Source organism: Mirounga angustirostris, unplaced genomic scaffold (genome assembly GCF_029215605.1).
Source record: "Mirounga angustirostris isolate CCGP_5_RB_7025 unplaced genomic scaffold, mMirAng1.0.hap1 SCAF_12, whole genome shotgun sequence".
NCBI classification, from domain to species: Eukaryota; Metazoa; Chordata; class Mammalia; order Carnivora; family Phocidae; genus Mirounga; species Mirounga angustirostris.
In genome coordinates, this window is record NW_026991720.1 from 10764282 (window position 1) to 10789671 (window position 25390).

The following is a 25390-nucleotide window of genomic DNA, read 5'->3' on the forward strand; positions in this document are numbered from 1 at the left end:
AAAAAGGAAGTCAATGTTTACTTATCATGTGTAAAAGATTAAAAAAAAAAGGAAGTCAATGTTTACCTATCATGTATAAATGATAAAAATACCTCTCATGTATTTTTACATTTAACATGCCTCACAAATTTTTAGAAGATACCTCACAAAATTTTAGAAAAGTAGAGTGCCTGGGTGGCTCAGTCCGTTAAGCATCTGACTCCTGATTTCGGCTCAGGTCATGATCTCAGGGTCCGGAAATGAAGCCTCGGGTGGGGCTCCACACTGAGCATGGAGTTTGCTTGGGAGTCTCTCTCTCCTTCTCCCTCTGACCCTGCCCCCACCCCCACCTGCACATACACGTGCTCTCTCAAAAAAAACAAAGGGGGTAGAGTGTACGCTTTCTTAGTTTTAGAAAAGCTTGCTTTTAATCATACTCTGTTTTTCTCTGAGTTCATGTTATCACATATATTTTTCTAAGTATACTCCTTAAAATTCCCCTCCTAAGATTCATGATTTTTCTGCGAGACTTGTGATATTTTTTAGATCTCTTTTGCTTTTAAAAATATCTTCCTCTCTGGGCGCCTGGGTGGCTCAGTTGGTTAAGCGACTGCCTTCGGCTCAGGTCATGATCCTGGAGTCCCGGGATCGAGTCCCACGTCAGGCTCCCTGCTCATCAGGGAGTCTGCCTCTCTCTCTGACCTCCTCCCTCTCATGCTCTCTATCTCATTCTCTCTCTCAAATAAATAAATAAAATCTAAAAAAAAAAAAAAAAAAAAATCTTCCTCTCAATAAACTATTAGCAAGACAAATTTACATCACACAACAAGGTTTTCTTTACTTGATCTGAATCTTTGTGACAATTAGGAGAATATTTTTTTTCTAATTTGTACTATGTAAAAAGGTTTCATTGCTTAAAAGCACAACTTTGCTTTAAGAATACAATAATAAAAATTATTACAAAATTGCCTTGATTTTTCTTTTTAAGAAGAAATTTGCCCAGATTTAGTTTGTACTAAAAAAATTAGAAGTTTATAGATGGAAAAAAAATGTTTTGTGATTTGAAGCAAAGCACTTAAAAAGCAGCTGAAGCTGGAAGCTTAGAATGCAGTTTTCTTTCTACTGCTCTCATCATGTTTTTTACTTCATGCAAAATTCACTTATCACTAGCGGCCTCTAGTGTGTATTCAATTTTTTCCTGCTAGACTGTACATTAGTGGGTTATTAGTAACTAGAGGGCAGTTCCATGTGTTAGGAGCAAGAAAAACAACTGTAGTTTCTGTCATCTTACCATTATATCAGTCAGTGAAAAGAACATTTTCTTATAGGAGTGTGGTCTTATGATCCCTATTACCAGTAATAGGGCTTTCATGGTGGATTTCCTCAGTGTAGCAGCTGTTCACCAACATGTCCTTCTGATGTGGTGGGGAGAAATGGTTGATGGTCATGAATAGCCCTGATGCATTTTGATGCTTTAATATGATGGAGTCGAGTTAGGATATAGGTGTCAATGGTTAACAAAACCAACAATTTTAGCCAAATCATATATAGCAAAAGTTTGAACCAAGGTGTACTTACTTGTTCAATTTTAAAACTATACAAATAATTTTAATGAAATCATAATTACAAATAATAGCAATATAAAAATCAATTCATTTAAATGAACCAAATCTGTACTATTTAGTATTTACCTTTTGATTATTGATTTAATTTTATATATATATATATTTTTTTGAGACAGAGTGATTGTGAGTGGGGGGGGGGACAGAGGGAGAGAATCTTAAGGCTCAATCTCATGACCCCTGTATCATGACCTAGGCTGAAATCAAGTCAGATGCTTAACCAACTGAGCTACCCAGGCACCCCTGTATATTCCTTTCTCTTAAAGGTACCTCATTCCCTACCCTCACCCACCCTCCTACTTACAGAAGTGATAACAAGTTCATCATAACGAACTTGGGGAATACAGGAAGATACAAAGAAAAAATAAAAATAACTTGAAATCACCTAGGTTCTCAGTATTGATATTTTTACATATCTTTTTCAATTTCATATTTTTATAAGCATGTTTCTCTCTTGCTGAGTGTATGTGTGCACATGTAATAAAATAGGGATTTTTGTGTATATATTGTTTTACATCACACCTGTTTTTTTAACATTGTATTATGAACACATTATCATATCATTAAATATTTTATGTTACGTTCTTTATCAGTCTTCATATATCAGAAACGTATGTTCATAATTTTTTATAACATTGATAAGTAAAACTTAGACAAGTTTTATAAGTAAAACTTTGAGTTCTTGGCACTTAAAGTAGATTCTTGGAAATTAAGATATGAGGTCAAAAGTTATGAATTAAATATTTTCTCCCATTTTTCAGGCTGTTTTTTTACTTTCTTGATAATATCTTTTGAATCACAAAAATTTTAAATTCTGATGAAGTCTGGTTTAACTCTTTCTTTTGTAGCTCAGGATTCTGGTGTCATATATAAGATTCTTTGCCAAATCCAAAATCATGAGGTTTTACCTCTGTTTTCTTCATAAGTTTTATAGTTTTAGCTCCTGTATTTAGATCTTTCAACCATTTTAATTTTTTGTATGCATAGTGTGAAATAAGAGTTTAACTTCATTCTTCTTTGTATAGCTATCCAGTTATTCCAGCCATTTTTGACAGGTGTTTTGTTGAGACCACCGTTCTTGCCCTACTGAATGATCTTGGTACTCTTGTCAAAAATCAGTTGACCATAGATGTATGAATTTCTTTGGTACATTATGATTTCTGTTCCATTGGTCTGTATGTCTAGCCTGGTGCCATTGTCACACCATTTTGATTACCATGCTTTTTAGTAAGTTTTGAAGTTGAGAAGTAACAGTGCCCCTACCTTGTTCTTCATTATTAATTTGCCTATCTGGGTTCCTTACAATTAATTCCATATGAATTTTAAAATCAGTTTGTCAGAGCGCCTGCATGGCTCAGTTGGTTAAGCGTCTGCCTTCTGGTCAGGTCATGATCCTGGGGTCCCTGCTTAGTGGGGCGTCTGCTTCTTCCCCTGCCTACCCCTCCGCCCTGCTCATTCTCTCTCTCTCTTTCACTCTGTCAAATAAATAAAATATTAAAAAAATTAAAATCAGTTTGTCCGTTTCTACGAAAAGTCAGCAAATTCTGATACAGATTGTATTGACAGATTGTATCAGAATTTGCTGATGAATTAAATCTGATGAGCACTATTGCCTTACAATGTCAGGTTTCAAAAAAAGTATTAAACTTCTTTTGCACAGATTGCTAGAAAGACACAAAAGAATGAAACTAAGAAGAACTAGGCAATCTGAATAGACCTCATGGCAATGGAGGGATTGAATTAGTAATTTGGAAGAAACAAAAAAAACAAAACTACTTCAAAGGAAAGCCCAGGTCCAGATGGCTGCACCATTGATTTCTACAAAACAGTCAAAGAATAATTAATGCCAATTCTTCAAAGTCGTTGGAAAAAATAGAAGAGGGAATGCTTCCCAACTCATTTTCTAAGGCTCCTGTTCCCCTGATACCAGAACTATACCAATGAGAATATAAGAAAACGGTAGATCCATATATATTTTTTTTTAATATGGATGCAGAAATCCTCAACAAAATACTAGGAAACTCAATCCAACAACGTATAGAAAGGATCATCCACCATGACCAAGTGTGATTTGTCTGAGGAATGAAAACGTTGTTCAACTTCTGAAAGTCAATTAATGCGATACATCATTTCAGAATAAAAATCACATAATCTCAAGACACTCAAAAAATATTTGACAAAATCCAACACCCTTGATGATAAAATACTAAACAAACTAGGAGTAGAAGGGAATTCCTTCAGACTAACAAAGGACACCTACAAAAAACTCAGAATTAACATATTTAACAGTGAAAGACTGGATGGTTACTTTCTAAGATTAAGAACAGGGAAAGGATAATCTGCCTTTGTACTTCTGTTCGACATTGTTCTGTAGTTTCTAGTAATGGCAGTTAGACTAGAAAGGCATCTTGATAGCAAAGAAGTAAAGCCATCTCTATTTGCAGATAATATGATCTTCTTTATATAGAATATTCTAAGTATACTACTAAAAAAATGACTAAAACTAATAAACAAGTTCAAGATTCAGGAAGCAAGATCAAAGTATAAAAACAATTGTATTTTTACATACTTGGAGTGAACAGTTTGAAGATGAAATTATGAAGACAATGACATTCATGATAGCATTAAAAGAATAAAATAGGCGTATATTCTGTTCTTTTGAATTACTTGTTTTGCCAATTTCTAAGAGAGAATTGTTGAAAATGATAAGGATTTGTCTCTTTTTTTCCATTTTTGAGTATCTTGGGGCTCTTTTATTGTGTATGGATTGGCTAATTGTTTTGCTTAAATGATCATTTTATCATTATGAAATTGCCCCTTCTTTATCTTTACCAATATTCCTTGTTCTGATGTCTACCTTGTCTTATAATAATATATCCACTCTTTCTTTATGAGTATTTGCATGGTATATTTCTTGCTATGCTTTTACCTTATCCATCTATGTTTGTAGTTTTTTATAGACAGCATGTCTTTTTCATTTAATGTTAAATCTAGGTCTTTCAGTTGGAGCATTTGGCGCATATACATTTAATGTATTTATCAATATGATTACATTTAAATCTAATATTTTGCTACTTTTTCCATTCTTTTTTCTTCCTTTTCCTTCTTCTTCTTTTTTTTTTTTTTAGATCTTTCAGCCATTTTGTACTTCATGCAAAATGTGGGGCTTGAACTCACGACCCTGAGATCATGACCTGAGCTGAGATCAAGAGTCAGACACCCAACTGAGCCACAAATTTGCTCCCCTTTTCCTTCTTTTGGATCTTTTTTTTTTTTTTTATGATTCCATTTTATGTCCACCATTGGATTATTGGCTATACCTCTGTGTGGTTAATCTGCTGTTAATTCTCCAGCATATTTTTCATTTCTGATAATGTATTTTTTATTTCTAAAAGTTCCATGTAGTTATTATATATCTTCCATTTCTTGCTTCTTGTGTTCATGTTTGCTTTTACCTTCTTGAGTGTATGGAACATGTTTGAAATAGTTGTTTTAATGACGTTGTCTGTTAGTACCAGCCTCTTTGTCTTTTCTGTGTCCAGTTGACGGTTTTCTTCTTTGCCTGCCTGATAATTTTTGATTGGATGCTGTGCATTTTTAATTTGAAGTTGTTACTAGATTTGTTATATTCTTTTAACAGTGTTGATTTTTGTTCTGAGACATGGTTGAATAACTTATGGGTGAGTTTGATACTTTAGAAACTTTATTTTAAGCTTTCTTGTGGTAGGTCCAGCGGAACTTTTGTTCTGGGACTAATTTAGTCTTACTTTTAATGTGAGACTCTACTTAATGACCTCTTTATTACTATGTCTCTGTACTCTTGATGACAGGAACATGGATTCTACCCAGCTGTATTTTATTTTTAGGAATTGTCATTACCATTGCTTTATGGTGGTCCTCCCCCGACGCTGGACTTCTCATTTGTGTATAAATGATTATGTGTCCAAACACTCAAGGAACTCTTTCTGTAGCTTTCTAGAGCTCTCTTTCTCCCTGTAGTTCTATTTTCTCAGGTACTCTAGCCTGTATTTCCTAGCTTCCCTTAAAATTGGTGCCCTCATTTGGGGAGATCACAGGTCTCTGAGTTTTCCCTCACTAGAAAACTGGCTAGAAACTGGCTCCAGGAAGAAAGCTGAGGCAATAATAGGGCTCATCTCACTTGTTTCAGCAAGCACTGTGCTCAGCTGCCTATTTTCTACTGTCTGGATATCATTGTTTCACATATCTTGTCTGGTTTTCTAACTGGTTACAGTGGTTAAAGGTCAATTCCTGTAGCATAGACAGAAAGAGCAGTCCATATATTTTGATTTCTTACCCACAGAATTTGCACTGCTGATACTGAGTTAGAACACTCTGTCACAGAATTGAATATTGTTTTGTTTGCTCACTGTCTAGAATAAAATATGCTTTCAGCAAGCTCATATGATTTTGTTGTTGTGCCTCTCCTTACCACTTCTCTATTCATTAAAACAAATCGCAAACTTGAAAAGTGTAAGTAGACCTTACCTAGGGGTTGAGAGCTTATGGTGTGGAGTAACTTTGCACTGCACTCACACTGCTCTTTGATTACCATGCAGCCTTGGTTGGGCATACGAGTAGAGCAATTTTTCAAATAAGGGCCAAAATTTTGGAAGAAGTGGAATTGCATCTTGTGAGGGAAGTATAGCAAGAAAATTTCCCTATGCTAGGCAAGGTTATCTTCAATTCAGAAAGGAGGAGGAGGGGAGAACATTTTGAATCTGTGTGATATCTGTGTATGTTACTTCATATCTCTCAGACTTCATATCTCTCAGGCTTTCTACCATAAAATTAGGATGATAAAAACCTTATGGAGTGGTTATGAAAATTAAATAAAATTTCACTAATTAATAAATATAAAATGCATGAATGAAATACAGAGACTGGTATATAGGAAGTATTGAAGTTTTCACCTAGGGTAAGAGCCCTCAGATCTTTCTCTTTTTTTGTACCTTTTTTTTCCTTTTTCTCTAATTCAAGTTTTTTTGCAAAGTTACATGTTTTCCCTCTATCATCTCTCTCCTCACTGTATCCGTAATTTTTATTTTAACTATATGATATGGAGATTTTATTTGTATTTCCTTTATTATTTTTGGTTATTTTTGTTTTCTCTGGGTGTTTTAGTTATCTCTTTTAGTTTTTCTTTTGTTATTTTATTAAAAAATCTTCAAAAAAACCCCCAAAAAACCCATCCTCTTAGATAATCAGTGTCAAAAGCTTCTTCCATTCACTACCATTATTTCCTTCAGGCTTATACAAAAATGTATGAATATGTTTACAGGTATTTTTGTTAGTTTTTATTTTATTGTTTTAAAACACTACTAATACCAAAACTTATGGAATGCAGCAAAAGCTATATTAAAAGAGAAGTTAATAGTAATAAACATCTGTATTTAAAAAAAGATCTCAAACAACCTAACATTACACTTCAGAGAACTAGAAAAGGAACAAACTTAATCCCAAAGTTAATAGAAAGAAGGAAGTAAAGATTAGAGCAGAAAAAAATGAAGCAGAGAAAAAGATAGAAAAATCAATGAAAGTAAGAGTTGTTTTTTGAAAAGATAAACCAAATTGAAAATCCTTACCCAGCCTAACCAAGAAAAAAAGAAAGAAGACTCAAAATCATAAATGAAGGAGGCATTATAACCAGTGCTACAGAAATAAAAAAGATCATAAAGGACTATTATGAGCAATTATATGCCAACAAATTGGACAACTCAGAGGGAATAGATAAATTCCTAGAAAAAGACAATAAAGCATACCAAGACTGAGTCAAGAAATACAAAGCCTTGGGATGCCTGGGTGGTTCAGTAGGTTAAGCATCTGCCTTCAGTTCAGGTCATGATCCCGGGGTCCTGGGATCGAGCCTGAGTCTTTGGGCTCTCTGCTCAGCAGGAGCCTGCTTCTTCCTCTCCCTGCTGTTCCCCCTGCTTGTACTCTCTCTCCATCAAATAAATAAATAAAATCTTAAAAAAAAAAAATAGCCCAAACAAATCAATAACAAATAAGATGGAATCAGTAATCAAAAACCTTCCAACAGGAAAAGGCCAGAACAGATGGCATCACAGATCAAATTTTCTAAGTTTTTAAGGAAAAATTAATTCTTCTCAAACTCTCCCAGAAAATAGAAGGAATATATATATATATATTTTTAAATCATGCCAGCATTACCCTGATATAAAGCCAGGGATCAGAAAAGAAAACTATGGAACAATATCCCTGATGAACACGTATGCAGAAATCCTCAACAAAATAGCAAACCAATTCAAGAGCACATTAAAAGAATCCGACACCATGACCAAGTGGCATTTATCCTTGCTATGCAAGGATGAGTCAACATATCATCAACATGATACACCATAGTAAAAGAATGAAGGATAAAAATCACATTATCATCTCAATAGATGCATAAAAAGCATTCTACAAAATTCAACACCCCTTTGTGATTAAAAACTCAAATTACCTCAACACAATAAAGTCCATATATGGAAAGCCAACAGCTAACATCATAGTCAGTGGTGAAAAACTGAAAACGTTTCCCCTAATATCTGGAAAAAGACAAGGATTCTCACTCTCATCACTAGCACTCAACATGCTACTAGATATCCTAGCCAGAGTGATTATGCACGAAAAAGAAATAAAAGGCTTCCAAATCATAAAGGAAGTAGTAAAATTAGCTCTGTTTGCAGATGGCATGATCTTATATCTCTAAAACCCTTATGACTACACACACAATAAAAAAAAAAATGTTGGAATAAATGAATTCAGCAAAATTACAGTATACAAAATCAATACACAAAAATCAGCTGCATTTCTACACACAACAAAGTATCTGAAAAGGAAACTAAGAAAACCATTCCACATACAAAATCATCAAAAAAGAATAAAATACTTAGGAATAAACCTAACCAAGGAAGTGAAAGACTAGTACACTGAAAACTATAAAACGCTGATGATCTTATATTAACTGTTCTTATAAAATTTAATAGGACAGGAAATTTTGGAGGTGATGGGTATGTTTATGACATAGATTGTGGTCATAGTTTTATGGGTATGTCTCTCCTTATCTCTAAATTTATCAAGTTGTATACAATAATTGTGTGCAGATTGTATGTAAAAACATTTTTTTAATCGCAAACAAGGTAAGAGCATATACATTTCTCTAGAACTTGCTTTTTTTCACTTGACATGGAGTAGTCATTGCCTCTGGGAGAGTTGTCAATTCTAGGATGAAGTCAACTCATCTTAAAGCTGCCTATTTCCCTATTAGTGGACATTATATATTATTTAACCTTCCCAGTACTATTAAACATTCAGTTTTTTTCTTCTTGTTATTGTACAAATATTCTATGTACTGTTCTTTGTAGCATAGATTCTCAAGTGGGATTGCTGGTCTGTAAGCTGTATTCCATTCATGATCCCAGTGGTCTGTGAGTGTACTTGTTTTTCTTCACGCTAGCAACACTTTCTCCTAATTTTCGACAAGTAGTTGTGTCCGTCAGTATCCTACAATTGCTTTCATATTTATTTCCTTGACAAGTAATTAGTTTACCTACCATATTTTCATGTAATTAGTGCCTTTTATATTTCTTGTGTGACTTTTCCTTGTGTGGTGTGAATAGCCTTTGACAGTTTTTTCTATTAGATTTGTTTCCTTTACCACTTTGGAGTACTATTTGTATATTAGGGATAGCAATCTTTATGCATTATATATTTTGCATATATAAAAATATTATACTTTTTTTATAAGTACATTGTTACATTTTATATAGCCTATTGGGTTTCTTTATCAATGTATGTTTTCTCTTTCCTCAGAACATCTCTTTTATCCAAAATTACACAAATATTTAAATATCTGTTGACACCTTTATTACATTTAGAGATGTATTTATGAAGACAGTTGAACTAATTATTTCTATATACACAGTCGTTTTTCCTTATTATATTTTGGATCACCCCCCTTTTTGCCCCCTTCCCTTATTTAATTTATGCAGTTTTGCAGAGAATGTTAGTTCAAATCTTTGATTAATTCCTCCTTTCTTTAGACAGAGTACCATTTTTTGCCTTGTATCTATAGCCATACTCTTTTTCAGCAGTGTTCTCAGACATTCTTCTCCTAACCTATTCCTTTAATCAAATCCCATCTTTACTTTAGCAAGCAGCACAAATTGTCCTCTTCTGCTTCGGTGATACATTTTTAAAATATACAGGTTGACCAAATTAATGCTGATTAATAAAATCTGCAGGGGAGTCGTGTGGTTGTGTAGAGAACTTTCTCTATGACAAAGTCTGGCTCCATTTCATAAATGCGCATATGTGAAAGGCTGTAGACGTAGCTGTCCAAGAACAAAGCTTGGGCTCCCTGGGTTTGAATTTTGGCTCTAGCTCTTATTAGCCTGGTAACCTCAGGCACATTACTTAGCTTCTCTAGTAATAACTTTTATTTTAGCTGAAGAGCTTTAAATCATTCTTACTGTGTGCCAGGCATTTTCTAAGTGCTTTCCATGGATTAACTCTTAATCTTCACAACCACTCTAAATTATCTTCATTTTACATATGAAGAAGTGAGGCTCAGAAAAGTTCAATAATTTGGACAAGCTAGGAAATAGTGGGCCAGACATAATGGGAAGTTTGTAATAAGTGCTTCTTTCCTCATGCTTCTTTTTCACTCTTATCTTCCCCTGCCTTCCTTCTCCTGGCCTTTCTCTTCCCCTTTTCCCATTTTCCTATCTTCTCCTCTCTCCCCATTGCCTCCCCTCCCCTTCAGTATTTTTCCCTACTCCCCCTTTTCCTACCACCTTTCCCCATTCTACCCCATCCTCTTCTCATTTCCTCTCCCCTCCCACCCACCGCCTTCTCCTCTATCTTGTTACTTCATTGTATTCTTTTTTTTTTTAAAGATTTTATTTATTTATTTATTTGACAGAGACAGAGACAGCGAGAGAAGGAACACAAACAGGGGGAGTGGGAGAGGGAGAAGCAGGCTTCCCGCCGAGCTGGGAGCCCGATGTGGGACTCGATGCCAGGACCCCAGGATCATGACCTGAGCCGAAGGCAGTCGCTCAACCAACTGAGCCACCCAGGCGCCCCTTCATTGTATTCTTAACCAGCATTTGTGTACTTGGTGCTAACACATCATGTTTAAGCATATTATCTAAATATATCAGCCTCCCTCTTGACTATTACATGTGATGGATCTTCAGCTTACTAATTAATCCCGGCTCCTGTTGAACTGTTATTTTGTCATTAGTGAGTGGCAAGTATGGTAAGAGTTAAATGTAAAAGTCAAAGGAGTCCACACCATTTATTGAGCGTTTGGAACACCTTTACATACCAACCAATTAGTGCCATAGACTGAAGATACCAAGATGAAGTGTACGGGTCTGATCGAGGCCAACAGTGAACAGAAGTATTGTCAGTGGAGACAGAATTCCATATACCCTTAGTCACCTTCTATAAGCAATCAGTCCCCAAAGAGTTGTGAAAACATTCTTCCTGAGTAAACTCTATATGGTAACATCATATCTCTGTATCTGGGAAGTGTCATCCCCAGTAAGTACCTCTTCAGAATGCCCAAGTACCATGGCAGCCCATGCCTCAGAAATGTGAGATGGGCTTTTAATTGCTCTGTCCAAAAGCACATTTCAGCAAGTTTCAAAACTGCTGTATTCTATGACAAAAAGTTATAATTATTGTAGCTGTCTCAGCCTGTGTATCAGGTGTATTTTTGGCATGAGCCTTCCTAGAAATAAGTATCCTTGTTCATTTTTTTCCTTGTTCATTTTAAAGCATGTATGTTATATTGGAGAAAATTATATTAAAAAGTTAATCGAAGTTATCTTTTATTAATATGTCTTTTCCTGTTAATATTTTATATGAAAATACAAGTAAATTTATATGATTGCTTTCCTTCATGATTCACAATATATTTGATAAAAAGAGATCAAATTAAAAAGTATATATCCTAAGGGGACAGACACCTAGTTGCCTGTGTGTATCAGTTTTTATTTTTCATTCTTATTTATTGTCAAAATCAATATGATATTTGGAAACTGGCAAGTTGATTCTAGATATCTGAGGGAGTAAAATTTGTAGAGTAATATAAAGTCAGTTTTATGAGGAAGTTGGGTGATTCATACTGTACAGAACCAGAGTCCTAAGTTTAAATGGCTGCTTTACGTGGTGAAGTAGATTGGATACTAGCCATATATACAAAATTCACTTGACTTCTTGGATTTCGGTTCCTTACAAAAGGTAATGAGGATATTGAAGGAATGATTCCTTTTACCCCTTGCAGCAATGCCTCATGCTCGCTGGCTGCTCTAAAGAATCCCATAGACTGGGTGGCTCGTAAACAACAAGTACTTAACTACTCACAGTTGCGGAGGCTGGGAAGTCCAAGATCAAGGTTCAGTGTAAGATAAGATCTACTCCCTCATTCATAGATGCTTGTCTTCTCACTGTGTTCTCATGTGGTGGAAGGGACAAGAGAGCTGGGGTTTCTTTTACATGGACGCTAATCCCAGTCATGAAGGCTCCATCCTCTGACTTAGTCACCTCCTAAAGGCCTCACCACCTAATAACATCATGTTAGGGGTTAAGATTTCAACATACACATTTTAGGGGTACCAAACATTCAGACCCTAGCAAGCAATAATAATATTCTGAGCTCTATATGAGTTTTGTTCTGTGGGTGTTTGAATGTTGTTTGATGGAGGTATTTTAAAGAAACTTTAAAAATCCATGAATTTTTGCAACAGGAAAAACAATGAGGAAAGAGCTAATAGTCTGTTTTTAGTCCTCATGTGAATAGAGTAAAAAGTATTTACCTGAATAGGTATAAAATGAAATTAGAAGTAATGGATATGTGGCCAGGGACGTTTTGAGGAGAAAAGTTTACAGGAAGATAATTGAAACCAGGCAAGTGATTTTAAAACTTAGGTACTTCCCAATTCTGCATTATTCTGAAACAAACTGTTGTCTTTTGTACATGGTTGATATTCAGTGAATGTAAGATTTTATTAATTACCAAACATTTCAATAGGTTACCATCATTTGTTAAGAAACCAACCATGAAATCTAAGCACTTTATGCAGTACAGATCATTGTAGTAGAACTTCTTACCATTTGTCTTCGGGACATACAGCTCAAAGAAGAGTTAGTCTAACACAGATTAGTTAATTAGGTTAGACCTAAGAAGTAATATTTCCAATTAAGTTAAAAACTTGAAAAAAATTGCATGAAAGAACAGAGTTAGTGTTGGGTTTTTCATGTTCATCTTTATTAATTTTATCCTGAGTGCACATATAAGGTATTCTGTGTCCAGTTTCTTATTACCTCGGTCCCCGTTGCTCTAGTTCTTACTCTTTGGCCCTTCAGTGACCATGAGGTCCATTGTCCCGTGCTTGAGGCTGCACCCCGCATATGTGGAAAAAGAGGAAATAGGACTTTCCCCCTAAATTTATTAAGAGGGTTGTGGCAGCTTCTGCCCTCTTGCAAGAATCTCTGTTTAAATTCTGTGACCCTGAATCCTAACCCCAACTCACTGGTATAGCAGTAGAATCTCTCTAGGAGCCTGATAGCCTCTGTGTCTTGGCTTTTATGACCTAGAGATTTCTCCAAGTTCTGGGGCTTCAACTCTTTTGACATAAAATACTCAGCAAACTAAAGCTCTAGTCTCCTTTTAGCTAGGGGTCTAGTCTATTATGTAGCAACTTGGCCCTCTTGAGAAGACATATTGAAGTTTTATTATTCTTTTGAATCAGAACAATTAACTGGATAAATGCGTGCAGATCTAATTCTCATGGGATGTGAAAAGTAGAATATTTCTGAAGGATGAAGGTAAACATTCCCTTCTTTACATAATGTATTTTTCAGAGGCTCTGGGGGCTAAGGCTTTTTGTAGGAGCAGTGAGAAATCCAGGGACGTTTTATTTTTCCACACTTAGGTGTTTTAAGTGGGAAGAAATTCTACCGGGTCATCCAAATGCTTTATGTAAAAATAGTAAAGGATGGCTTATGTACATAGAGTAAGATAGGCTTTCTGGAAGAGTTCTAAAAAAATATAAATGTAGGGAAGAGAAATAAGATAATTATGATGTAATTGGAAACATTTGTTTTGGGGAGTTCTCTCCCTCTACCTAGTAACCGTGACTTGTAGTATTTCAAACCTGTCGAGAAGCCTCCTGTTTCTAGAAGTGTCAACAGGGCATTTGGAAAATGTCTTTGAACTGACTCCTGCTCTGCAGAGAATGCATAATCATCCTCCTCATCTGTTCTGTTCAAATTTGTTGAAGTTCTGAACTTGTGTGAGGGCAAAATGATGTAAAGGTTTGTATATATGTAGAAAGTAATATGGAAAGATTATGAGTGTTGGTGTTAGGGTTTTTGAACTAGGAGTTTTTTATTTTATTTATTTTTAAAGATTTTATTTATTTGAGAGAGAGTGAGAATGAGTGAGTGAGAGAGAGAGAGAATGAGCAGGGGGGAGGGCAGAGGGAGAGGGAGAAGTAGACTCCTAGAGCAGGGAGCCCAATGTGGGGCTCCATCCCAGCAGTCCAAGATCATGACCTGAGCTGAAGGCAGACGCTTAACCGACTGAGCCACCCAGGTGTCCCTGAACTGGGAGTTTTTAAAACCAATAATCTTCTTTAATCTTTATTTTTTAAAGCAGGATAAACATTGACTGACAGTGTGACTAAGTTGATGAATTAGTCGGGTATGTGGAGTCGTAACCACACTATATAGAAACCAAGAGTATAAGACATCCTCTTGGCATAGTTTTAAAGGTTAACAAACAAGTAGTCTTAATTAGTTGACTTACTTGGAATTCTTTGTTTCAGCTTTTTGCCTGAATTCATCAGTGGAGACTTTGATTCTATTAGGCCTGAAGTTAAAGAATATTATGCTGTCAAGGTAAACTACAAACACTTTTATATTTAAGATCACATATGATTGCCTTTCTTATGTTAGTTCTGGCTTCCTTGGCGTATGTGTAGGGATTTAGAGACTCTATGTTTGGTTATTAAAAAAACTATAGCAATTGTAATACACATTCAAATAGAGATTTGGAAAATGACAAGTGGAAACACAGTCTTAGTAATTCTTCACCATCAGATATTCATTAATGCTTAGTCCTTCATGCATATATACTTTAAATGAGTTTATATAGGCTCATTTAATATATACTATTACTGCCTACAACCTCATTAGTTAATATATATTTTTCAAGTCATTTTTAATTTCCTTTAATGAATATACTGTATTTAATTTAACCAGTTCCCAATTGACTTATATTTGTTTTGTCTATTTTTTACATTGTAAACTAGTAAAAACAGCCTTGTAAATGAATATTTATAAAAATGCATAATTATGTGTCCTCAGAATTTGAGAACCACAGTTTTTTTTCTTTAATTTTAGTTTTCTCGAAACTGTTATTACTCTGTACTGAATAAAACTATTCATTACAACTTGAAATTAATAATGACACACAGCTTATTAAGGTGTTCATTTTATCACTATTATGCAAACCTTCTGGAGATCCTTGCCACAATGAAGAATGTATAGATGATCTAATTGAGAATGATAGAAGACACATAGGAATGTATTACAGTAATAAATAATTTAAGCTTGCACTGGTTTTAGAGGGCAATGCAGAGTTTTTAAAATAAAAATTAGAGCTCAGCAATTCTTCCAGCCACAACACCATCATCTGTTATTCTGAATTGGTATTAGCAAATAACACACAATTGTGAAAGAAACAGCAGTTACTGAGATAAAAATTTAAATTCTTTATAAGGCGTCAGATGAGTGAGGTAAATTCAGAAAGAAGAAGGGGAGGCAACCTTTCATAGGAAGGAAAGAAAGAAGGAGAGAGGGAGGGAAGGAAGGAAAAAAGGGGGGGGAAAGGAAAACATTCTAGATGGGGAAACAGATACCAAGTTTATAATGCATAGGCTGTTATGATTTGGAAATTCTAGGGCTGGCAGTGAATGCAGATCTGGGCATGTTCCCTCTGCCCACCAGCTGATGAGATTCTCTATCAGCAAATGAAGACTGTTCCCAAGTCAGTGTTTGATATTCATGCTCAATTACTTTAACATTGGCATCTTTCTGTTCATTCCCCACAGTCTCACTTCTCATTAACTTCATACCTCAACCTCTTTGGGATGGAAAGCCTTCAGCCTTGCTTACAATGCAGAGTTTTACAAATTCATAGATATTAATCATATTTTCGGAAGAGAAGAAACAGCAGGAGAGGTAGAAACAAGCAGACCTAGAAACAAGTTGAAGATCTGGCCAGATGTGACTTTTCTCCCCCGCTCTTTTTTTTTTTTTTTTTTTTTAAGATTTTATTTATTTATTTGAGAGAGAGAGAATGAGAGACAGAGAGCAGGAGAGGGAGGAGGGTCAGAGGGAGAAGCAGACTCCCCGCCAAGTAGGGAGCCCGATGTGGGACTTGATCCCGGGACTCCAGGATCATGACCTGAGCCGAAGGCAGTCGCTTAACCAACTGAGCCACCCAGGCGCCCTCTCCCCCGCTCTTAAATGCTGCTGGCTTGCCAAAACTGGAAGTGTCAATCCAATAATTCCTACCAGGATGGGGAAACAACAGGAAATGAGGGGAAGCCAGCTCCTTAATGTCTAAGTTGAGTGAAATGAGGTCAAGGATAAAGGAAAATTTTGAGTTAACTACTATTTGATGAATTTTCTCTTATAACTTTTTCAATTTTTTTAACCTCAAAACTAATTTTTATTTGTTAAGGCTTAATTTTTAAAGTAAGATTAGCTCATCTCATAATTCCTACATTGCGTAGTTATAACTTGATATAGTGCAATCCAGTTTTTTCAAGTATTGATGGGAACTCACAGCTTTGAACTTTTCTGATCTGTTCTCAGAGGGCACCAGTGATGTCTTTTATATAGCTAATGTGCCCTATATAGCACATGGTGTTTAGCTACAGTTTTAATAATGGTACTAATGACAACAATTTAATGTAGCATCTTGCACAATTCGTATAAGCCATTATCTCCAATTTAAGTAGTCTTTAAGCTGCTCTTTTACAAATGAAAGAAGGTTATCTCTGCTTTCAAATACTTTTTTTTTTTTTCTCCTACCTGATCTGGGTTTTCAATGAAGCTGAAACGGCTCTAGTGAAGAAAGTAAAATAAAGAAGGAATTTAAAATGCTTAAGTTTGTTAAAATTATAAAGTGGGTTTTGTAGCCAACATTTATTCACACAGTTTTTCCCTAGTAGATATGTCTTTGACTTATAGGAAAAACTCAAGCTTGCATGATTATATAAAACTTTATTTTTTAATTTTTTTATTTTTAAGATTTTACTTAGAGAGCACGCACCAGCATGAGCAGTGGGAGGGGCAGAGGGAGAGATAAAGGAACAAGCAGACTCCCCACAGGGCTCGATCCCAGGACCCTAAGATCATGACCTCAGCTTAAGTCAGATGCTTAACCAACTGTGCCACCCAGGCACTCCTGATTATATAAAACTTTAAATTGGTTTGCCTGCCTAATTCCTGAGAACACTAAAATATAGAGTATTTGATTGGGCAGCTTTTAAACAGAATATTTTATATCCCAGATCTTGCCATCTGCATTAGTTATCTATTGTTGTGGAATAAATTATACTAAATTTTAGCAGTTTGAAACAGCAAACAATTTTTATCTCAAACACTTTCTCCAGGTAAGGAATACAGAAGTCGATTAACTAGGTGATCCTGGCTCAGGGTTTCTCATGAGGTTATAATGTAGCTGGGTTTTTCAGTCATTTTGAGGCTCCACTGGGGCTACAGAATTCTCTTCTAAGATTATTCATGTGGTGGGGCACCTGGGTGGCTCAGTCGTTAAGCGTCTGCCTTCGGCTCAGGTCATGATCCCAGGGTCCTGGGATCGAGCCCCGCATGGGCTCCCTGCTTGGCGGGAAGCCTGCTTCTCTCTCTCCCACTCCCCCTGCTTGTGTTCCCTCTCTCACTGTGTCTCTCTGTCAAATAAATAAATAAAATCTTTAAAAAAAAAAAAAAAAGATTATTCATGTGGTTGCCGGGTGGTCTCACTGGCTATTATTTCTCAGTGGTTAGTGATTGGAAGCATCAGTTCTATGCCATTGGGTTGCTCACAACATGGCAGCTTGCTTTCCAGAGAGGGAAGGGAGAAGGGAGTGAGAAGAACATGCATACAAGACAGCCAGCCCAAGACAGAAGTAGCGGTCTTTTTTGTGACCTAATTTCAGCAGTGATACACCATCTTACCATCTCTTCTGCCAGATGCTGCTAGTCACACAGACCAACCCTTGTACGATGTGGGATCAGACTGCACAAGGTTGTCAATACCAGATGGCAGGAATCCTTAGTAGCCATCTTGGAGGCTGGGTAACACGCCATCTGACTGACTTTGTTCTGATAAAGCCTGAGTGTTAGGCAGTGAGAAAGATGTTTTAAGGATGTCATAACAGATTCTTGGTCTTCAATTAGTAATATATAAGAAGGAAGAAGAAAACATAGTTATTCGTGTTCTCTCTTTGATTCTTCATATGCGTAACCTGCTTCAAGCAAAGTTACATACCAACAATGCAGTCACTAGTCTTTATGTTCATAGGCCTTAATTATTTATTCCTTTGGATTTTGGACATGGAGGGGCGTTAAGTCCACCACTTAATTCCATATGGTCCATAGGAATGCATATGGTATGCCTTTCTTAATTTACTCCATAAAGCTTTCCTTTTCAGATAGAGCTGTAAAATCTTTGTGTTTCTCCTTTTGCCTCTGTGTCTCAGTTCTTCCCTGCATGGCTCATGATATTAGCTCAGAATGAGGAATGTCTCTTACAGATTTTCCCCTTGATAATTTTGTTTATGTATTACGCTCTGAGTCAGTGTTCCTTGATTCAAGGTTAGAATCACATATTTCATCCTTCTTAATTACCCAATCAGTCATGCCCAGCGCTTTGATTGAGGTGTGGTCTATGGGGTCTTGACTAGATATAGGAAGGGGGTTTTCAAACATGCTTCCTTTATATTTGGGAGATTCAATAACCAGCTGCTGTATTTTAAATGCCTTAAAGAGCCACAGAATAACAAGGTTTTTCAAAAAATTTAGGTGTGTAGGATAGATGAAAATATGTGATAAATATAATGATAAAATGTACAATAATTTAAAATATAATAAAAAATTCAACAATGTCATGTAGCCCAGTTTCCTGATGAAAGAGCTAAGGCCCATAAAGTTCAAATGATTCAAAAGAAAATGGTAGAGCTGGTCAGAGACAGCTCTTGGGTCACTATCCATGTCTCCTATAAGAAGAATTTGGTTGAAGCTGGGGCTCACCTGGCACTGCTGCTTGTCAACACACTAGATCTTTGGCCTCTTGGGCAAGTTGCTTGCACAAGGTATTTAGCATCCCTGGGAATGAGTGTCTTCACCTTCAACAGGATTACAGTCAGTGTGTTGACCATACATTGTACCTTCACATTTCGATCATGCCGTTCCCTCCCAGCCTCAATTCTGGGGTGGCAGTAGTTGGGCCAGACGAAGAATGACCAAACTAGTAAGGTATTAAATTAGACAAGAGCTGTTATAGGACACAGGATTGAGCCAAGATAGGACATTGACGAACCACGGTGATTTGGTAATAGAAAATTAGCAAAGGCATTGGTAGCCTTTAAGTATATGAATGTCTTCCTTTGCTACAGATGAGTATTTTGGCATTCCAGAAAGTGTTAGTATAAACAGAAGGCCTTGTGCAGACTGTATGGTGAAAATGACTCTAGTTGTAAGTCAGGAATAGGACTCTAGATCTAAATTCTGATTTTATCTTCTCTGTTAATCCTTCCAAGTGCTGGAATAACACAATATGGTATCACAACAGTGGTAAAAAAAAATACTAGAACAAAGGGGCGCCTGGGTGGCTCAGTCGTTAAGCGTCTGCCTTCGGCTCAGGTCAGGATCCCAGGGTCCTGGGATCGAGCCCCGCATCGGGCTCCGTGCTCCGCGGGGAGCCTGCTTCTCCCTCTCCCACTCCTCCTGCTTGTGTTCCCTCTCTCGCTGTGTCTCTCTCTATCAAATAAATAAATAAAATCTTTAAAAAAAAAAAAAAACTAGAACATGGTGTGGGCAAAGACCCTGGTAGAACTGCAGTTACAAAAGCAAGACTTGATTGAAAACATACAATGACCTCTGGTGTAAATGATGAATAAGACTAGCAGAAAGGTTGGGTTGATGCCAAACCACCAGTTTTCTATTACAGACATAACAAGATTATTCTAGGCTACCAGGTAGTTCTAGCACTGTAAATTCAGGAATAGAGATAGAGATCCAGGCATATTATTGTCTCCTTGTCTTTCTAATATCTTTTTCAGAATTGGGAAAGATAAGATTTTTTTTTAGGCAAATACGTGAATTATTGAAGAATATCTTACACTAAATCAGTGTTTTCAGTGAGGTTTTCTCGTTGTCCTCTAACACTGGTTTGGCTGTACCCAAATTTTTGAAGACTACTCTTGAAAGACAAGGGTAGTATGTCTAAACGTTTTTAACCTGTGCTCCTTTTCATAACTATAAGATATTATAACTATTACATGCAGTAAAAAGTGGCTCATCATTTTATATCTCCTCTTAATGACTGTTACCTCTATAAATGTTTCTGTTACATTTTTGGAGACTGAGTTTTTGGGTTTAAATATCATTTTTCCCTGTCAGAATAACGGGAAATTGGCTTTTTGTTGACATTTGAATAGAATGTCTGATTTTTCATAAATGGACTACAAATGTTAAGCAAGAAATGCTTCTGTATTAGTCCCAATTTAAAGATGAGGACACTGATTTTCAAATAGTGGGGGTGGCAGGTAGGGCTAGGTATTGTACTCAGGCAGAGAGGTCAAATACCACTGAGTCTTGGCTATTAGTATACATTGTAGTTTGTGGATTTTTATAAATGGTAAAGTCATGTTTTCCTAAGCTAATGGTACGAATTATTTTTTGAGTTGCTAACTTGCACATATGGAAGCCTTACTAAGGCATGTGAAATTAAATCAGCGCTGGTTTTCTCATAAACTTGTAATAATGATCATACGGTGTTATACATGTAGAAGTACTCTAAAGGTCCTCTCCAGGGGAATGATGAGACAGGCGGGGGACATGAAGTGGAAGGATCTCTCCAATATACCTTAATTCTTATGCTTGCCTCAGTCATAGTCCTTTCAAATTGACTTTATTTTAAATTGTCTACATTTTTCAAAGCCTGTTTTGTTTGAGTTTGTTTAACATATTTTAGGTATTTAAAAAAGGGAAGTCTATGCCCTTTACATTTTTAAGAACTCCTAAATGCCTCACAAATGACCTCAGGCTGATTGCCTAACTCTCCTAATCCTACTCTGTGTTCTCTAGGCCTCTGTGACTCCATCTCTCTCCACTCATTCATGTGGCTCATGGGCCACTCCTGCTCATCAGTCCTTCCCTTGCTTGGCTCCCCACCTATATCTTTTGGGACTCCCTCCTTTGTACTTTTCTTGCTGAGCTTGATATAAATGTTTTTTTCATAATTTTCTTCCTTGATATCTATTAATATGTGATCTTCTGCAACCTGAGGTCTATGGTCATCATCCTGGTATCCCTAGTAGGTAGAGGCTTCTCATCACGGTTTATATGAAGCAGGCATGTAATCCTGCTGCTGTAATCAGCAACCACTGATGCCACACGATACTTGATGCAAACAAAGATTTCTGTGACCAAATGGATTTGTGAAATTGGACATTCTATATGCCCATTTTGGAAATTCACCGTGGACAATATCATTTTAAGGAAGGCTTCCAAAAATCTGATTTTGTTCACTTTCGTATTTCTCAATGAGTTTGACCACAGAACACTTACCCTTTACCTACCAACACCTAATGCACGTTGGTTTCCAGCTAGGCTAAAATGTATTTGGATGATTATAATCTTGTTTCACTGTTTGAGGTTTCTTCTCCTTTTAAAAGTTGATAGGAAAAAATAATCACCACAACCTTGAAAATAACAGTATTAGCCAACAATGATTTTACAGTGCTTCCAAGATGCCAAATATTTTTATGTACTTTCAATTATAAATTCATTTATCCTTGCAACAAACTTCATTAGGTCAGAACTATTATCCACACTTTATAGATAATCGAAAGCACAAAGAGGTTGTACAACTTGCCCATGCTTACACAGCTAGGAAATGGTTAAGTGGGATCTAAACAAGCATTCTGGCCCCCTGGAATCCACATTTTTTTCTCACCACTATGCAGTAATCCTCTAGTGAAAGGAGGGAGTTTTCTCAAAGCAAAGTGAGGATCACATTCATGTGCTGAGGAAGTTCTGTAACCTCCTTTTCTCTGTGTGGTATTTAATATCCCTTTCCTACTTCTGCTTAGTTCTAAGTAACTGGGCAACAGCCCTGGCTGCCTGCCTGCCCCCTTCCTCACTTCTCACTTTTTGGGAGACTTGGCAGGGAGCCCTGGTGGAGGCTCATTCTTTCCTTAGCATATTCAGAGTGGTTGTGAAGGAAGAGCATCCAGACCAGGAGCAGATCTCTGGGTCTGGATGTGTACAAGAACATTATAAAACAGAAGCTTATTCAAACATCCTAATTGAGGAAGAATCTCTTTAGCTCTTTGTTTCAGGGTTTCCACCACCATCCCCAAGTCCATGCTTCACTAGGAGGTCTGACTCACAGGACTTGGCATATAGTTGTACTCATGGCTGTGATTTTTTTTGTTTAATTGAAGTATAGTTGATAAATATATTAGTTCCAGGTGTACAACACAGTGATTTGACAATTCCATCATCATGCAGTGCTCACCGGTAAGTGTAGTTACCATCTGTCAGCATACAAAGTTACTGTAGTATTATTGACCATATTCTCTGTGCTATACTTTTCATTTCCATGATTCATTTATTTTATAACTGGATAAGCTTGTACCTCTAATCCCTTTCACCAATTTTACTCATCCCCCCATGTCTTCTGGCAACCACCAGTTTGTTCTCTGTATTTATGACTTTCTGTTCTTGTTCATTTGCTTTATAGATTCTGTATATAAGTGAAATCACATGATTATTTGTCTTTGCCTAGTTTATTTCACTTAGCATGATACCCTTTATGTCCATCCATATTGTCGTAAATGGCAAGATTTTTATGGCTGAGTAACATTCTATTGTGTATATTTACCACATCTTCTTTATTCATTCCTGTATCCATGAACACTTGGGTTGCTTCCATACTTCGGCCCTTGTGAATAATGCTGTAGTTAATGTAGAGGTGCATATCTCTTTTCAAATTAGTGTTTTTGTTTTCTTTGGGTAAATATCTAGAAGTGGAATTACTGGATTACATGGTGCTTGTTTTTTTAATTCTTTGAGGAACTTCTGTTTCCACAGAGGCTGCACCAATTTACATTCCCACCAATAGTGCAGGGAGGGTTCCCTTTTCTCTATGTCCTCACCAGTGCTTATTTTTCTTGTCTTTTTGATACTAATCATGGCTGTGATTTATGACAGCAAAAGGATACAAAGTAGAATCAGTGAAGGGAAAAGGCACATGGGGAGAAAATCTGAAGAAAACCAATCACTAGTTCCAAGAGTTCTTTCCCAGTGGAGTCACACAGGATGTGCTTAATCAAATTGTGACAATAAGTGTGAGGTATTATCACCAGGGAAGCTCAATGCCCAAAATATTACTGGGGGCATCCATATGTAGGGCACCCATACCCTCTGCATATTGTGTATCAAAGTTCCAGACTCCCAGGAAGAAAACCAGCAGGTGCTCAGCATAAACCACATTGAATAAACAGTTTAGGCACAGTAAGCCACTGTTAGCTTTTAAGAAAAAAAAATGGGTTTTTTAGTATAGGTAACTATTTACCATTCAAGTTCTCAATTGTGAGCCACGGGCCAACCTTGCAGGCAAAGCTTTTTTAGGGTAACAGTCTGAAGCCTGCTATGTTAACACTTTGGGGCACTCTCTTCCAAAAGAACTCTGGCTCTGCTTTTAGGAAAAAAGCCATCATTTAAGACCCCACGTTGTTCTAAAAAGACTTTTGAGTTCCATTAATAGAAGTGGTGACTTTCTTGTTTGGAAAGCTATAGTTTTCATTCAATCCCATGTTGAAAGGAAAGGTTATAACACCCAGAGCAGTGAAGATTGTGCTAGATGAGAATGTTTCTCTATGTTTGGGATTGAATGGAGAATTGCAACAAGGTTAAATTGCGTTTATTCTTCTCTTTTATGCATGATCTAGAAAACCAGAAGGAGAACACTAAATTGTATCAGGCAGCCTGTTACTTGGGGTTTTTAAGAGTTGTGATATTCTTGCTGAAGAAATCATTACTTGTAGGCTGTCATTTGATGATTAAAAAAAAAATCTTTTTAGTTGAAAAGTGAATTGTTTTTAGAAGGTTGGTAAATAAAATGGAAGGAGCGATCTACCATAGTATGCTTTATACAATAAAGTGGAAAGTGGGAAATGGTTGTTTTGTGATTACATTTCTATAGAGTAAAAGACCATTTTCATACCTATATCAAGGAACATAGATCATTTAGATTCCAGTTGGATTTATCTAACTAAACTTGAGAACAAGTTTGGGCTAATTTTAGGTCTGCATCTTTGATTATCCAGAGTATGGGTCATTTTGCCCTTTATATGCTGTACTCTTAATCTGGCAGGCAGTTTCTTGTTAGAGTTCTGGTGAGTTCAGTTTAAGAATGATTATGGAAATATTATTAATACTTTAACATATTAGTTTTTAGAAAACTCTTGAATATGTCTCCCCAAAATATTTTTTAAGTGTATATCATGCTTACATACAATAAGAAAGGCAACTTTAGCAGTAAATAGAGGAAAATAAAGTGTGTGAGAGCCTGAATTTTAAGACTCAATAAAACTTTTATCATAGCTTTAAAAAAAAACTCTTATTGCTTATTTACAAAAAAATCCATGTCAATATTCTAATATGATGGGATAGTAAATTATTTCATTTTCAGAGCCAACTTGAAAGATAATCTTTGATAGCTTTTTGCCTCCTTTCTTACAGCCTGTTGATTGACACTTATTTCCCCTTCCAGAAATGTCCATTTCTTTCATACTGTTCTTCACCGCTCAGTCCTCAATCTGATGAACCACTTCCCGTTTCATTCCTGCTTCACACTCCAGACTTATCTTAACCTTCTCTTCCTTGCTCTCCAACGAAGTCCTCTTTCTCTTAATCAAAGTTATTATGAAGCAAGTATAGCAATTAAACTAATTCACAGTAAGAAATTAATGATGAATTATCTTTCCTACAGTTACGTTTTAAGAAACTCTTTGCCCTCCTCTACTATTAGTGGGAATACGTATTTTTACATCCTTCCTAGAAAGCACCTTGGCAGCATATATCAAAGATCATAAACAGTTTTCTTGCTATTTCCCAGTAATTTCATTTTTTCTAATTCTAAGAAAAATAAACTGAAAGAAACACTTATACACCAAGATATTGAGCATAAGGGTAAGTTTAATAGCAGAATTGTCATGAATATAATGATAAATATTGTGATAATATTGTAAGTTAGGAAAGCAGGAAAAAGAGCGAGATAGCTAAGCATTCAGTGCCTGTTTGCAGATGTCTGAGGTCTCTACACCTTGAGCTACTAAGGAAACAACATGGGGTCAGGCAGGAGTCATGTCTGCGAAAGAGCTAAAGGATTTTCAGGTACTTAAAACTGGAGAAAACCAACTATTTTGGCTTAAACCTACCAAAATACCCAA

At 36.2% G+C, this 25390-nt stretch overlaps 1 protein-coding gene across 12 annotated transcripts in view; it reads left to right on the forward strand.

Annotated features, from left to right (window-relative positions):
* Positions 1–25390, forward strand: part of TPK1 (thiamin pyrophosphokinase 1) — a 346106-nt gene that overhangs the window by 140248 nt on the left and 180468 nt on the right. For all 12 annotated transcript variants that reach the window (XM_045864113.3, XM_045864115.3, XM_064575817.1 and 9 more), the window contains one exon: positions 14462–14534. In XM_045864113.3, the coding sequence (XP_045720069.1) occupies positions 14462–14534 (73 nt within the window). The remainder of the gene's footprint in view (positions 1–14461; positions 14535–25390) is intronic.